At 49.7% G+C, this 16434-nt stretch overlaps 2 protein-coding genes across 3 annotated transcripts in view; one reads left to right on the top strand and one right to left on the bottom strand.

Moving 5' to 3' along the window:
- The first annotated feature begins 250 nt into the window (after positions 1-250).
- On the top strand, positions 251-16286 carry C10H12orf43 (chromosome 10 C12orf43 homolog). The gene is made up of 6 exons (XM_003832373.7): positions 251-451; positions 5674-5716; positions 5894-5992; positions 10412-10485; positions 11700-11790; positions 12304-16286. The coding sequence occupies exons 1-6, from the start codon at positions 307-309 to the stop codon at positions 12638-12640; spliced, it is 789 nt and encodes a 262-aa protein (XP_003832421.2). The 5' UTR covers positions 251-306; the 3' UTR covers positions 12641-16286.
- The window catches only part of HNF1A (HNF1 homeobox A), a 22293-nt gene continuing 21437 nt past the window's right edge, over positions 15579-16434 (bottom strand). For both annotated transcript variants that reach the window (XM_055096259.2, XM_003832372.6), the window contains one exon: positions 15579-15706. In XM_055096259.2, coding sequence (XP_054952234.1) covers positions 15579-15706 — 128 coding nt within the window. The remainder of the gene's footprint in view (positions 15707-16434) is intronic.

Below are 16434 nucleotides of genomic sequence, written 5' to 3'. Positions count from 1 at the left end.
AAAACCTGGGAACTAATCCAGGGTCTGTCATTAACTCCTTAGGAGATTCCCATCCCCTCTGGAGATGTGTCATCAAGAAATGATTGGAGAAGTTAATCTCTTAGGCCCTTCTAGCTCTTGCCTTTGAGAACCGCCCACCTCCCCATTCCCACCTGGTATCCCCAACCCCGTACAGTTCATGGCCAATGGCGGTCCACGTCTTGGAACTACAATCCCCACAATGCCTCGCGCCTCTCCTCTCACGTGAGGTCATGAAGGAGGCTTGATAACGGCGGTGTTCTCCACAATCCTTTGCGGTGGTTCAAAATGGCGGCGCCCAGTGGCACAGTGAGCGATTCGGAAAGTAGTAACAGCAGTAGCGATGCGGAGGAGCTGGAGCGGTGCCGCGAGGCGGCAATGCCGGCCTGGGGCTTGGAGCAACGCCCGCACGTGGCAGGGAAGCCAAGAGCCGGTAGGGTACTATGTTTGGGGAGACTGGCTGAGGGGCGTGGGATCTTCCCCTGGAGCCTGAGAGGATGGATGGTGAGGAGAGAGTCACTGGGACTCGACTTCCTTCCCCGAGAGACCTCCAGGGACTGGGTGTAGTGCAGATTGAAAGCATGGGCAGGTGCAGTAGGGAGGGTATTTCATTATCCCAGTCGGGGAAGCTGAGGTACCCAAATGTCTTTTGATTCTGCCTCCTTGGGTCTATCCTCACTGCCCCACACTGGGAAGGCTGCCGTCTCTTCGAGATAACTGCAACAGCCCCCTCCCGGTATTCTCGCACCCAGCCTTTCCCCACCTCCAACACATTCTCCCACCCTGGAGGTTGTTGCCAAGAGCAGTGCCCAGCACATCACTCTGACCGTGACTCCCTAGTGCCCTGGGAATAAATACAGAACCCCGCAACATCAAGGGGCCTAATCATGGATAGAACCCAAGGGTTCTTGAATTTGGAATGAAAACATGTTGCATCTTTGCTTTCCATTCATCTCTGACTGAATTTTAGCATCTCTTTCCGTCTTGCAAGCACTAAGCCACAGTAGTTCTGGCAATACCGTTACTTTATCCCAACGGAAGTCACAGATTTTCATATCTCATTACAATCTTTGCAGATACAGATATCAATATATCATTTCATTGATAATAAGATATTGGGGAAAAAGTCATTTACACTCATCCCTGATTTAAAATGTGCCACTCTAATTTTTAGACCCATCTCTATATCTAAGATGTAAGAAGCACATACATCACAAGTTTGGTTGTTTACTATCATGATAATTAAATTTCGGTATCATTGGTTTTCTTTGTAATCCTGTATGTTGCATTTCATGCATTTAAAACATTGCTCTGAGAAGAGAACCAGGCTTCACCAGGCTGTTAGAGAAGGCTATGGCAAAGCAAGGTTAAGAACCGCTGGATTTGTTTAAAAGGACTTACAAGCCCTTTGGTGATCCATTGCCTTCCTCTCCCTTCCTTCCCTCCTGCCATACTGCACTTCCTGTAGGTAGCTTCCAGACCATAGTCTGCCCCCCTCATCCCCTAGTACCATAACCACAGTTTTCTCTGCAAGTTCTATATACAGATCTGCCTTTCCATCTCATTAGCAGTGGGAACTTGAGCAAAGTACTTAAATCTCACTGTACCTAAATTTCCTCATCTGTACAGTGCGGGTAGTGATAGTACCCACCCCATAAGGTTGAGAAGTAACTGAGATAATGCAATCTACAGTGCTTGGCACATCTTAAAGGCCCAATACATGGTGGCAAATATGTGGTTGGTCTTTCCACATGGACTGCTTTCCTCCTCCTGCCTAATTCTCGCTCTTTTTTTTTTCAAAACTAGGACTCAGTCTGTTACCGAGGCTGACACAATCATGGCTCACTGCAACCTCGACCTCCCCCTACTCAGATGATCCTCCCACCTCAGCCTCCCAAGTAGCTGAGACTACAGATGTATAGTCCCAGCTGCTTTTTGTATTTTTTGTAGAGATGGGGTTTTGCCATGTTGCCCAGGCTGGTCTCGAACTCCTGGGCTCAAGTGATCCTCCCTTCTCGACCTTCAAAGTGCTGAGATTACAGGTGTGAGCCACTGTGCCCGGCTTCTAGTTTTTTGTTTGTTTGTTTGTTTTTTGGGTTTGTTTTTTTTTTGCATTTTTTTTTTTAGATGGAGTTTCACTCTTGTTGCCCAGGCTGCAGTGCAATGGCACGATCTCAGCTCACTGCAACCTCTGCCTCCTGGGTTCAAGTGATTCTCCTGCCTCAGCCTCCCTAGTAGCTGGGATTACAGGCGCCTGCCACCACGCCCAGCTAATTTTTTGTATTTATAGTACAGACAGGGTTTCACCATGTTGGCCAGGCTGGTCTCAAACTCCAGACCTCAGGCAATCCACCTGCCTCGGCCTTCCAAAGTGCTGGGATTACAGGTGTGAGCCACCGTGCCTGGTCTTTTTTTTTCTTTTTGAGACGCAGTCTCGCTCTCTTACCAAGGCTGGAGTGCAATGGCGCGATCTTGGCTCCCTGCAACCTCCGCCTCCCAGGCTCAAGCAATTCTCCTGCCTCAGCCTCCTAAGTAGCTGGGATTACAGGTGCCCACCACCAGGCCCAGCTAATTTTTTTAAATATTTTTATTAGAGACAGGGTTTCACCGTGTTGGCCAGGCTGGTCTCGAACTTATGACCTCAGGTGATCCGCCCACCTTGGCCTCCCAAAGTGCTGAGATTACAGGCATAAGCCACCACACCCAGCCTAGATTACATTCTTGAGTGCATCTAGTAATAGCCACCAGGAGTTGAGAATTTACTTTTTGCCCCTGATCTAAACACTTTGTATTTGTTGTCTGTTTTCATCTTCCCAGCAATGCCACAAAAGGGTGTATTAGCCCCATTTTACAGAAAACTGATTCTCATAATGGTAAAATAACTTGGCCAAGGTTGTCCAATTTGTGAGTGGCAGAACCAGGCGTAAACCCAGGCCTACCTGACTCCCAAGTCCATGCTCTTCATTGCTGCTGTGCCACTCTGCCATGGACAAGTGTCTATTGTGGTCAAAACTCCCACCCTTTGGTCCATGACTGTGGAAATATAGGTCACTATTTTATTTATGTAACCTCTAGAGACAGCTCTTAAATCCAGTGATGAACTCGTCACTCAAACCACTTTAATTTTAGGGTAGCATGTACTTTGATTTATTTTTCCGACAATTAATTCAAACCAAGACACTATGGCAGGATCTGGGGATACAAAGGTAAAAAGAGGCAGACCACGTATTCACGTAGCTTACAAATCCAGGAAGGGGATGGGTATGGAAACAGTGTCCACAACACTGACTCCAGAAGGTTGGTAATCGTATTCCCATTTTATAGATGAGAAAAACAAAGGCTCAGGGAGATAAAGTGACTTGCCCGGCATCACACAGCTTGGTGGCAGAGCCAGGACTCAACTGAACCGTCTCCCTCTGTAATACTGTTTCTGTTCCCTGACGGTACCTCACCTTCATCACACTGTAGTCATGATGGAAGAGATGCTCTTCTTCCAAGTGATTATGTGCTGAAGACGAAAGACCAGGTCTTTAAAGACTATCCATCCAGGCCCCCACATTACCCACCTCCAGGAGCATGGGGCGTGTTTAGCATTCTGTGTTGTGCTCTGGAGTACAGTGACACAGACCACAAGGTACTAGGACACAGATGCAATGTGTATGGGTGATGACATAAACACAGCAGTGCCCCCATGGAGCTGTTTCTTACACCATGGCCCTCCACTGGGCCCGGAGCTACCAAGTGTCCACTTTGTTCAGTTGGCCCCTTAAATATACAAGCACGTTTTGTCTTGTTAGTTAACTCAGAAACCTCAGAGCTAACTTTCACTCATTTCTCACGCCGTGTAGTCAGTCCATCAGTGAATCCTATTGACTCCATCTTTTATTTTTTTATTTTTTTATTTTTAGACGGAGTCTTGCTCTGTCACCAGGCTGGAGTGCAGTGGCGTGATCTTGGCTCACTGCAACCTCCGCCTCCTGGGTTCGAGCGATTCTCCTGCCTCAGCTTCTCAAGTAGCTGGGACTACAGGTGTGCACCACCACACCCAGCTAATTTTTGTATTTTTTAGTAGAGACGGGGTTTCACCATGTTGACCAGGATGGTCTCGATCTCTTGACCTCGTGATCCGCCTGCCTCAGCCTCCCAAAGTGCTGGGATTACAGGCGTGAGCCACCGTGCCTGGCCTTGACTCCATCTTAAAAGTACATCTATCTGGAGTTCACCCACTTCTCACCACATCAGTTACTGCAGCAGACTCCGTGTTCCTGCCTTTGCCCCAACAGTCTCACGCTGCACAGCAGCCAAAGATGTTCTGTGAAAACCCAGGTCAGTTTATGTCCTTTCTCTGCTCATTTCCAGAGCTCCTCCTCCTCAAAGTCCAGGTCCTCCCATTGGCCCACGTCAGGGCCCTTCATGATCTGGCCCCTCTGAGTTCTCCATCTCTGCTGCTCCCGGTTTACTGGGCAGGCTCTGGTCACACTGACCTCCTTGCTGGTTCTAAACACACAAGGCAGGCTCCAGTCTCAGGGCCTTTGCAGATGCTTTCCCTCTGCCTGGAAGGCTGTGTCCCACATGTCCACTTGGTTCACTCCCTCTCCTCTCTCAAATCTCTGTTCAAATGTTGCCTTATCATTGAAGCCCTCTCTGCCCACCTTTATGTTAACAATCCCCAGCCCAACACTCCCCACCTCTCTCACCTACTTTGTTTCTGTTTTTTTCCATACACTTAGCATTATCCAACTTGACATTTTGTTTACGTATGTGTGTTTATCATCTCTCTCCACCAACTAGAATGTAAGCTCCTACAGACAGTGATAGTCGAGTAAGTTGCTCAGCAATGACAACACCTGGTTAATAAAAGGCATTCAGTATCTGGTTTGAGGGAATGACCAAAAGGCCGGGCATCCCCACTGTTTTGGCTTGAAAAATGTGATCCACAAAAGAGCCATCTTCTCTCTCTTCCACGGCACTTAGCACACAGCCAGGCAGGCATTAAACTGTGCAGTCAAATCACACTTAGACCTGCCTGTTCAGCACAGCGTGGTGGTTAAGAGGGGGCTCAGGAGTCAGATGGCCTGGGCCCTCAGCCCAACCCTGTCACTTATTAGGTATTTGACTCTGGCCAAGTTATTTTACATATCTTTGACGTTTCTTCTGCAAAATGGGATAATTGTAATCCCTCCAATCGGGTTGTTGGGAAGATTCACTGAGTTATATGTGTTATATATATTTTAAGTTACATATATAACTATTTTAAGTTTTATGTATATATAACTAAGTTATATATGTAACTATTTTAAGTTTTATGTATATATAACTAAGTTATATATATAACTATTTTAAGTTTTATGTATATATAACTAAGTTATATATATAACTATTTTAAGTTATATAACTAAGATATATATATATAAAATGTACTTACATAAAATATGTAACTATATTATATACATATATAACTAAATTATATATGTAACTATTTGAAGTTATGGGTATATAACTATTTTAAGTTATATATAAATATATATGAGTTACATGTGTATGTATATATATGAGTTATATGTATTTTAAGCTGCTGAAAATAGTGCCTGGCATGCATTTGTTGTTGCTGTCATTGTTTCCTCTATAAATGCCCTAATTTTCATTTTTCCACAGGTGCTGCAAATAGCCAGTTGTCAACCTCCCAACCGAGCCTCAGGTACTATGCACTTTGGGTTCAAGTTTCACTTATTCAACAAATACTGATCCCCTGCGTGTGCCAGATGCTAGGCTTCATGCCTGGCATTTCCAGGTGAACAAGACACACATGATCCCTGTGCTCATGGGGACAGCTTCTGAGCGGGCAGGAAGTGAGGTCTCTTTGTGTGTGTCGTAGGCATAAGGTGAATGAGCATGAACAAGATGGCAACGAGCTTCAGACCACCCCTGAATTCCGAGCCCACGTAGCCAAGAAGCTGGGAGCCCTGCTGGACAGGTAAACAAAGGTGGAGTTTCTCCTCTCTTGCCCTTGTTAATATAAACAGCAATGGCTCACATTGGCTGGGAGCTCACGGTGTCCAGGCTGGCATGGTGGCAGGCACCTGGCATGTGTCATCTCCCTGCATTTATAAAGAACATTATCATGTGGGTCCTGTTGTTACCTTTATCCTCCAGGTGAGGAAACAGGCTGTCAGCAAGGAGACAGGTGTGCCTGAAGTCACATCATCATCGCAGCTACCATTTACTGAGCAACTGTTTGTGGCCAGGCTCTGTGCTAAGTGCTTGATGTCCATTTTCTCATTTAATCCTTCTGATGACCCTGAGAGGTAGGGACTGTTATCATTCCCACTGTACAGATGGGTAACTGAGGCTCAGAGAGGCAAAGTCATTTGCCCAGGGGACACTGCTATTAAGTGACAAAGCCAGGATTCAGAACCCAGGAGGGAACAGAATTGGGCCTCAAACCCAAGTGCGTCTGACTCCAAGCCCACATTTTTTTGTTTTGTTTTGTTTTTTGAGACAGAGTCTAACTCTGTCGCCCATGCTGGCGTGCAGTGGCACGCACAATCTTGGCTCACTGCAGCCTCCACCTCCTGGATTCAAGCGATTCTCATGCCTCAGCCTCCCAAGTAGCTGGACTTAACGGGCACCTGCCACCATACCAGGCTAATTTTTGTATTTTTAGTAGAGACGGGGTTTCACCATGTTGACCAGGCTGATCGAACTCCTGACCTCGAGTGATCCGCCTGCCTTGGCCTCCCAAAGTGCTGGGATTACAAGCGTGAGCCACTGTGCCGGGCCAAGCCCATGTTCTTAACCCCTGCATTATCCTGCAACCATGAGAGTAAGAGGAACATCGAGAAGCTCATTCCCGCCACAAGAGGGCAAGGAAGGACCATGTTCCTATTTCTTGGGTGCCTTCTGTATGCTAGACACTGTGCCAGGTCTCTATCTTACATTCTCAGCACAGGTTGATAACCCAGTCGGTAAGGATTCAGGTTGGCATTCCTAAAGTAGGTGTCAAGGATACAACCTGTTTGAGTCCATATGGGCTGCTATAACAAAATAACATAAACTGGGTAGCTTATAAACAAAATAAATGGATTTCTCACATTTTGGAGGCTGAGAAGTCCAAGATCAAGGCACCAGCAGATTCAGTGTCTGGGGAGAGCCCTCTTCCCAGTACAGATGGCGCCTTCCTACTGCGTCCTCACATAGTGGCATGGGCAAGGGGTCTCTCTCAGACCTTTTTTATAGGAGTAGCAATTTCATTCATCAAGGCTCCACCCTCCCGACCTAATCACCTCTCAAAGGCCCCCATCTCCTAATCCTAATACCTTGGGTTGAGGATTTCTCTTTTTCTTTTCTCTTTTTGGAGACAGAGTCTCCCTCTGGAGCACAGTGGCATGATCTCGGCTCACAACAACCTCCACTTCCTGGGTTCAAGCGGTTTTCATGCCTCAGCCTCCTGAGTAGCTGGGGTTACAGGTGCGCACCCACCACGCTTGGCTAATTTTTTGTATTTTTTGTATTTTCAGTAGAAATGGGTTTTCATTATGTTGGCCAGGCTGGTCTCGAACTCCTGACTTCAAGTGATCCACCGGCTCGGCCTCCCAGAGTGCTGGGATTGCAGGTGTAAGCCACCATGCCCAGCTGGGGTGAGGATTTCACCATAAGAATTTGGGGAGGACACAAACATTTGGATTCTAGCACTAGCCCAAAGCGTGGCTCTAGAAAAAAGGAGGTCCAACAGCAAAGAAGCGTGAGAAACACTGCAATCTACATACCTCCACGTGTCCTTGCAGACTGCAAGCCAGAGTAGTATATTCAAGGCTCTGAGAATTCCTGTAGTGAAGAGACCTGTGTAACTGTTTAGCCCAGCATTTTCCAAACTTGTTTGGCCACAGTGCCTTTGTTTCATGGAAAACCAGTCAACAACCTGAGGAACAGGTCTGGGGATACACTGGTCTAGATCTGTTCCTGACTGGCAGAGCCCTGGCAGGGTTTTGAAAGGGAGATGAGGCAGGATTTGGGGTCATTGTCATTCCATTCGAAGTAGATATCAAAAAGGACAAATGAGCCTTCCCAAAGTGTGAACCAGCTATTCTTCTGAGACAGAATGATGGGCCAGAGCCCCGCCGCCTGAATCCCACAGGGTTCCCCTCAATTGGAGAATGTAGAGGAGGTGTTTAGGAAGGCAGCTGCATTTTAGCCTGTGGGAGCAGTTTTCCTTTGTGACTCTCTGGCTTCAGGCTGAACAGGGCCTGCTTGGCATTGCACTGAGTCACAGAGATGTTTCTGCAGTAGAAATGCCAGTCAGCCATGGTTAGAATATTCCCTGCAGCGTTTTCATGTTTCTCCAAAGAAATCTAAATGATACCTTAGGCCAGGCGTGGCGGCTCATGCCTCTGATCCCAGCACTTTGGGAGGCTGAAGCGGGTGGATCATTTGAGGACAGGAGTTCGAGACCAGCCTGGCCAACATGGTGAGACCCCATCTCTACTAAAAATGCAAAAATTAGCTGGGCATGGTGGCGTGCACCTGTTATCCCAGCTACCTGGGAGGCTGAGGTAGGAGAATCGTTTGAACCCAGGATGCAGAGGTTGCAGTGAGCTGAGATCGTGCCACTGCACTCCAGCCTGGGTGACAGAGTGAGATCCCATCTCAAAAAAAAAAAGGAAATGTAAATGATACTGCATTTGGTCCCTAGTGTTAGGTCAGTGTCTCTCAACCTTGGTGCTACTGACATCTTTGACTAGCATTTGTCGTGGGGATCTATCCTTCTTCCCATTATAGGACGTTTACCAACATCCCTGGCCTCTACCTACTAGATGATAGTAGCACTCACCCCACCAGTTGTGACATCCAAAAATGTCTCCAGACATTGCCAAATGCCCCTGATGGCCACCATTGAACCACTGTGTGGGGTCAAGAACAGGTGCCTGGGTGGCATCATCTCTACTCCCTCTCCCCGGGTTGCTTTTCCTGAACAGGGCTTGGGGGGCGCCTTTGGCATACAGGAAGGAGGTTAGGGAAAGCACCCAGGGCATTGCTGTGTCTGCCTCGAGGGCATTGCTGAGAGCCTTGTTCTCTGCTGTGCACAGTGGCATCTCCATCCGCACTCACCAGACACATGCTTCCTGGCCTTGTGCCTCTAGAGAAATGTGGTTTATTTTTATGTTAGAGAGCCTGTGAAGGCTGAAGCTTTTCTTGATGACAGTCATCATCTGCATCGTCATCATAGCTACCATTTGCTGAGCAGCTACTTGTGGCTAGGCCGTGTGCCACAAGTGCTTGATATCCATTTTCCCCTTCAATCCTTGTGACAACCTTAAGAGGTAGGGACCTTCATCGTTCCCACTGCACAGGTGGATAACAGAGACTCAGAGAGATAAAGTCATTTGCTTAAGGGACATAGCTAATAAGTGACAAAACTGGGATTCAAAACCCAGGTCTCTGAGGTCTGAATGAGGTCCATGAATTGGATCAATTTGCATTTCCTAGTTGTGATGTTGTACTATAGCGAGGCACAATGTTACCATTGCGAGAAAATGGATGGAGGGTCTATGGAACATCTGCATTATTTGTTGCTACTGCATGTCTACAATTATGTCCAATTTCTTTTAATTAAAAAATTTAAAAACAGGTCTGCCCTGCTCCAGAAGCTGTCCTCTGAACCAGTTTTCTAGATTGGTCATATTTCCCTTTTCATGCTTGCTGCTAGGAAGCTCAGAGCAAAATGTATGCCCTCTCTCTAACAAGTGTATAGGACTTCCTGACTACACTTCTAGGTCTTTCTGTTCCTCTTGCCCTTATATCTCTTTGTCCTATTTGAAATTGCATTCATTTTGTTAAATTCTTTTCTTTTTTTGGAGATGGAGTCTTGCTCTGTCGCCCAGGCTGGAGTGCAGTGGTGCAGTCTCAGTTCACTGCAAGCTCCGCCTCCCAGGTTCACGCCATTCTCCTGCCTCAGCCTCCCGAGTAGCTGGGACTACAGGCGCCCGCCACCATGCCCGGCTAATTTTTTGTATTTTTAGTACAGATGGGGTTTCACCGTGTTAGCCAGAATGGTCTCGATCTCCTGGCCTCATGATCTGCCTACCTTGGCCTCCCAAAGTGCTAGGAGTACAGGCGTGAGCCACCATGCCTGGCCTCATCTTGTTTTACTATGTCTTTAAAACTTCTTCAACACTTACTGGAATAAAGTGGGCTTTAAAGAAATGAAGCACTGCAGTTCGCGTGGCAGAGGCTGGTCAGCATGTTATAACCAGACCATCAGCCCTCTTACTAGGCCAGCACGCTTTCGCTTTTGCATTTACAATCACATGCCCCATCCCCTCCACTTGAAAAAGAATTTTGTTTTTGTCGTTATCCAAAAATCTCATCTTAAATCAACCATCTCGTCTCCCTGTAGCTTCATTACCATCTCAGAAGCAGCAAAGGAGCCAGCAAAAGCTAAGGTACAGAAAGTCGCTTTGGAGGATGATGGTGAGTGGTTATACTTAATAGAAGCTATCATTTATTAAGCACCTAATGTGTGTCTGGAGCTGGGCGAAACAGTTTTGGTATATTCTTTTTTTTTTTTTTTTTTTGAGATAGGATCTCTCTCTGCCACCTAGGCTGGAGTGCAGTGGAGCAATTATAGCTCAATGCAGCCTCAACCTCCCGGACCCAAGCAGTCCTCCCACCTCAGCTTCCTGAGTAGCTGGGACCACAGACACACACCACCACCCCTGGCTAATTATTTATTTTTTTTAGAGACAGGATCTCGCTATGTTGCCCAGGCTGGTCTTGAACTCCTGGCCTCAAGCCATCTGCCCACCTTAGCCTTCCAAAGTTCTGGGACTACAGGCGTGCACCACCACACCTGGCTAATTTTTGTATTTTTTTTTAGAGACAGGGTTCTGTCATGTTGCCCAGGCTGGTCTTAAACTCCTGGCCTCAAGCTATCCTCCCGCCTCAGACTACCAAAGTACTGGGGTTACAGGCATGAGCCACCTCACCATTCTTTCATCTGCTCAGCCCCTGTGGTGAGGCAGGTATTATGATTGAACCCCATGTACAGACAAGGAGACTGAGGCCCTGAGAAACGAAGTCATTTGCCTGAGGTGGCCTCGTCTGTGTCACCCTGAGCAGGAGCACTTTACTGCTGCCCTCCACAGCCTCGCCCATCTGCGTCTGTCCTGTACCAACACATTTGCCACTTGGAAGGCTGCCTTAGGTCATGAGCTCAAGTGCTGACTTCCAGAAGCCTCTGAGGGCTTGCTGAGCTGATGTGGCTGCTGGCTCCTGCTCCAGCGCGCCCTCCACTGGCTCCATCAGGCATCAGCATGACCCTTGGCAGATGCAGAATCACTTTGTAGTTAGACGACTGATTCCTGGGTCTTTGCCTCTGGACCAGGAGCTCCTGAGGGCAGAGGCGGGGCAGCTTCAGCACCTGGCACCTGGGAGGAGGGGCTGGCATCTGGGGGTGCTGACTCTGCTCCTTTGTTTTTTTTGTTTGTTTGCTTGGTTGGGTTTTTTTGTTATTGTTTCTTTTTTAAATTTTTTTATTTTGTGTCTTCTTAAAATTTTTTTTTGTTTATCTTTTCTTTCTTTCGTTTTCCTTTTTAAAATTTTTTCTTTTTTGTTTATTTTTTATTTTTTTATGTTTCTTTTTGTTTTGTTTTGTTTTTGTTTGACTCTGCCCCATTGAATCTTAGGTTTCCGCCTTTTCTTCACATCTGTCCCTGGAGGCCGTGAGAAGGAAGAGTCTCCCCAACCCCGCCGAAAGCGACAGCCCTCCAGCTCCAGGTGAGAACTCACACCTCTCCTCATGTCCCCTCCTTTTTTCTCCTCTTCTGTCTTGGTGGGTTCCCTGGAATAGCCAAGCAGACTCCAGTCAGGACCAGGCCAAGGCAGTGGCCCTGTCAGGCAGCTGGAGAAATCGTGAGCTCAGCGGGAGGGAAAGCCCTCTTGGCGGCAGCTTTGGATGTTTACTGCTTTTGAGCACCTGTCTTGGGCCAGACACCTCACTTGATCATAGTTGCCTCCTGGGACATCCCTGGGAGGCCTGGACTCTGTTAAGATCCCCATTTTAGAGATGATACAGTCAGAGAGGTTAAGTCACTTAAGGAGGTCACAAGGCTGCTACGCCCAGAAGCCAGTATTGGAAGCCAGGTTGGCCTCACTCCCAAGCCTGAACTCACTACCTGCCTCCCTCTGCGGCCACCTTCTGGTGACCTGGACCAAGGGAGGACAGCGAGAGGCAGCTCTGGGGCTGTGTCCTGACTCCAGCTAACCCAGGGTACCCTCTCGTTGGAGCAGTGAGGACAGTGACGAGGAGTGGCGGCGGTGCCGGGAGGCAGCTGTGTCGGCGTCCGACATCCTGCAGGAGTCAGCCATCCACAGCCCTGGAACAGTGGAGAAGGAGGCAAAGAAGAAAAGGAAGTTGAAAAAGAAAGCCAAGAAGGTGGCCAGTGTCGACTCGGCTGTCGCTGCCACCACCCCCACCAGCATGGCCACAGTCCAGAAGCAGAAGTCAGGTGAGCTCAACGGGGACCAGGTGTCACTTGGGACCAAAAAGAAGAAAAAGGCAAAGAAGGCCAGCGAGACCTCTCCATTCCCACCAGCAAAGAGTGCCACAGCTATACCTGCAAACTGAACCCAGCCATGGGCACAGGGCTCAGCCAGCTCCAAGGACAAGGTGTCCCCCCCACCCTGGGGACAAGGCATTTCCAAGCCCCACCTCCCTCTCCAAGTTCAAGGACTGGGCTGGCAAACCCAGACTGCCCATGAGACCCTGATGGTGATGAAGGCTTGCTCGAGAGTTGGGCCAAAAAAGTGGCTGTAGGGTGAGAAGACCAATCAAGGCCTGCCCCTCTGTGCTCCCACGGAGGGCTGGCGGGGGCGCTGTGGTTCCAGAACATTTCATGACCTCAGGAAAAAAGGAACCTTCCAGTTATTTGAGACTAGTGGCCAAGTGGTGAAACCTCCATCTCCCTAGAACTGTCTGAGGTGGGCAGGGGAAGGGAGACCTTCCCCACCACCTCCTTAGCCTGGTGTGAGAAACAGTTTTTAGAAAATGAGAGAAGGGATCCCCAAGAGGCCAAGGCCCAGAGAAACTTTTGTTCTTCTCTCCTTAGCCCACATAGACTTCACAGAATCGTCTGAGAAAGGAGAGCTTTTTCACCCCTGGCTTTCTAGAATTTTTTGTCTGCATTTGTGAATATACCACACATGATGGTGTCTCTGAGCCGACCAGATTATGGAAACTCAATTGTCAGAGGACCCAAAACAAAACTTAGAGTGATTTGGACATTGCCTCTCTGTCAATGCTGAACCTTAAGACATTTTAAGTAAACATGCTCCTCCTCTCTACACCCCCAGGATTTGTGCGTTCACCCCACCCAAGACTTCAGGAAGTGTCATAGCACTCGTGGACTAGGTTTCATGGGACAAAGGCATTCTGCAAGAAGTAGAAGCTTGTGGCCGGGTGCAGTGGCTCATGCCTGTAATCCAAGCATTTTGAGAGGCCAAGGAGGTGGATCACTTGAGGCCAGGAGTTTGAGACCAGCCTGGCCAATATGGCGAGACCCCATCTCTACTAAAAATACAAAAATTAGCTGAGCATGTTGACACACGCCCGTAATCCCAGCTACTCAGGAGGCTGAGGTGGGAGAATCGCTTGAACCCAGGAGGTGCAGGTTGCAGTGAGCCGAGATTGCGCCACTGCACTCTAGCCTAAGCAATGGAGCAAGGGTCTTGCTCAAAAAAAAAAGAAGTAGAAGCTCATGGCCAGGGATGGTGGCTCACACCTGTAATCCCAGCACTTTGGGAGGCCGAGGCAGGTGGATCACTTGAGCCGAGTTCCAGACCAGCCTAGGCAACATGGTGAAACCTCGTCTCTATAAAAAAAAGAATACAAAAATTAGTTGGGCATGGTAGTGAGCACCTGTGAGGCTGCTTGTGAGGCTGAGGTGGGAGGATCCCTTTAGTCCAGGAGTTCAAGGCTGCAGTGAGCTGTATAATGCCACTGCAGTCCAGCCTGGGTGACAGTGAGACCCTGTCTCCAAAACAAAATTTTTTTAAAAGTAGAAGCTTGAGGTTAAGATGAAATCTGGCTTTGTCATTAGAGTCTCAGCAGAGCAAGAAAAGCAGAGACGTGGGGTGTGAGAGCGTGGGTGCTGGAGCCCGTCTCCTCTTCGCAGGCCTCTGGCCTGCCCCAGCCTCCCACTACCTGCCCAAACCCCATCTGAATGATTTGTGGACAAGCAAGAAATTTCCACCGCATTTCTCCTTGACTTTACTAAAAGTTAAATAAACGTGCCACTCGCCCCGGCTGGCTACAAGCTGCAGGGGGTGCCGGGTCACCCCAGGCCTTTTCCTGAATCCCAGGGTGGACGTGGTACACTGAAGGCCAGGTTCTCAGCAGCAGGCCCAGGGATGTGGGACCATGCTTGCCCTGGGTTCACAGGCTCCTTTGTCCCTCCTGGCAGTGCTCAGGACCTCAGACTCCTCAGGGTGGCTGCGAACTGCCCTCAGCCAGCCGGGCCCCCAGGCTTCTGAGTGTTAGTCCTGTCCACACAGGTAGCTCCTGTGCCCTGGGGTCACCTCTTTCTTCTCCTGGGCACCTCAGCTTGGCCAGCTGCTCGGGCCCTGCTCAGCTGCTCGGGCCTTGCTGCCTTGTGAGCTCAGCTACTCCTGCCCCAAACAAGGGCAGGGTCTGCAGGGCGCTCGAGACAGAGGAGCTGCCCCACCAGGACCTGGACTTGGCACGGGTTGCGAGGCTCCCACAGGAGTAAGGACGACTTCCCAGCCCCGAAGTAGCCTTCCCAGTAGAGGCAGGAGGCCAGGCTGGCCTCAGAGGCGTGATGCTCTTGGGAACAAATACAGGCAAGCTGGAGGTCATGGGGCCTGGGAGAGGGAATCGCTGGGGATGGGAAGCCAGGAGAGCCCTGCCTGCCTTCCCTGTTAGCTTTGGCCTCCCTGGGCTCAGGCGTTAGAGCCCCAGGCTCTGGCACAGAGTAGCCACCCAGGAAATGCCTGTGTGAGTAGGTGATGGGGTCAGTACAAATGGCATGTGGGTCACTAGCTGGAAGGAGTTGGGGCAGGAAGGAGTGGCCCGGTGGGTACATTGGTGACAGAACAAGGCCACGCTGATCCAGGGCCTCTCAGAGCTCAGCAGGTCACAGCTACACAGGCCTGTGTCCTGAGAAGTGTGGCTGCCAGAGTGGTGTAGCGGTCCCAGGGCTCTCCATAGGCCCAGGCTGGGGGTGCCCAAGTCATAGGCCGCCCCCTTCAGTTCCAAGTAAGAAGACTGTATCCCACGCAGCAGCGACAGTCCCTCCTACATCTGCCATGAACAGGCTTTGCTCCTAGCTCTCCACGACCCCCTCCTGTGCAACCCGAGCAGCCTCCACGGGTTGGGGCGCCTCAGAGCCCTCCCTTTCTGATGCATCAGAGCAGAGTGGGGAGCGAGGCACAGCTGTCCAGGAAGGGCCACGGTTGCTCGGCAGGCTCAGGTCCTCCAGGCAGGGCTGGCTGCTGCCCTCATCACCCCCCAAGCAGGCAGTACAGGCCCCAGGGCCCAGGTGCCGTGGTTACTGGGAGGAAGAGGCCATCTGCGTGGAGATGAAGGTCTCGATGACGCTGTGGTTGGACGGCAGCAGGTGGCTATGGCCATTGCTGGAGTCTGAGCTCTGGTACAGCACCAGGCTGCTGGAGGACACTGCAGAGGCAAACAAGGCTGCTGGCCACCCACCAGGCACCCACACCCACCCCACCTGCCTGTCCCTAGGGGTACTCGGGATGGGGAGGCAGGGCCACACCTCCTGGATCACAGCAGATAACAGGAACCCCAAAGTCACACCTCTACCCTCGGTTCTTAACAAAGGGAGCCTCCCAGCCAGGGTCCGGGGCCGCCCAGGGAGTGGCCTGAGTACATCTTAGTGTGAACACTGGAGAAGCCCCGGTGAGATGCCGAGGTAGGTAGTTGTACGTGTTGGCTTGGCTAGGCTGAGTCAAACACTAATCTAGGCGCTGCTGTGAATGCAGGTGCTTTGTAGATGTGGTTAATGCCACAATCAGTTGGCTTTGAGTGAAGGAGATTACCCTGAAAATATGGGTGGGCCTCCTACATCAGTGGAAGGCCGTAAGAGCAAAAACCGGTTTCCCAGAGAAGGAATTCTGCCTCAAGGCTGCAGAATTCACTCCCCGGAGCTGCCAGCAACAGATTTCAGGCCTGCCAGCCCCCGCAGACACGAGCCAAGTCCTTCAAATAAATCTATTGGTTCTGTGTTCCTGGAGAACCCTGACTGATGGCAATGGTTAAGAGAATGGGCTTTGAGGTGGGACCTGGGTTCGAGTCCTGGCCCTGCCATCTGGTAGCTGTGGGAGATGAGGCAAGTCCCTCCCCTCCTTGAGTGTCCACTTTCTCATCTGTAAAATGGGGGGTGG

This window comes from Pan paniscus, chromosome 10 (genome assembly GCF_029289425.2).
Source record: "Pan paniscus chromosome 10, NHGRI_mPanPan1-v2.0_pri, whole genome shotgun sequence".
Lineage (NCBI taxonomy): Eukaryota > Metazoa > Chordata > Mammalia > Primates > Hominidae > Pan > Pan paniscus.
Note: the sequence above shows the minus strand (reverse complement) of the source record. Positions and strands in the feature narration are given on the sequence as shown.

Coding starts and splice junctions, on each gene's coding strand:
- C10H12orf43 (XM_003832373.7), top strand. CDS start 307: ATGGCGGCGCCCAGTGGCACAGTGAGCGATTCGGAAAGTAGTAACAGC. Junction 5,717..5,893: donor ACCTCCCAACCGAGCCTCAG/GTACTATGCACT, acceptor TGTGTGTCGTAG/GCATAAGGTGAATGAGCATG. Junction 5,993..10,411: donor CTGGGAGCCCTGCTGGACAG/GTAAACAAAGGT, acceptor GTCTCCCTGTAG/CTTCATTACCATCTCAGAAG.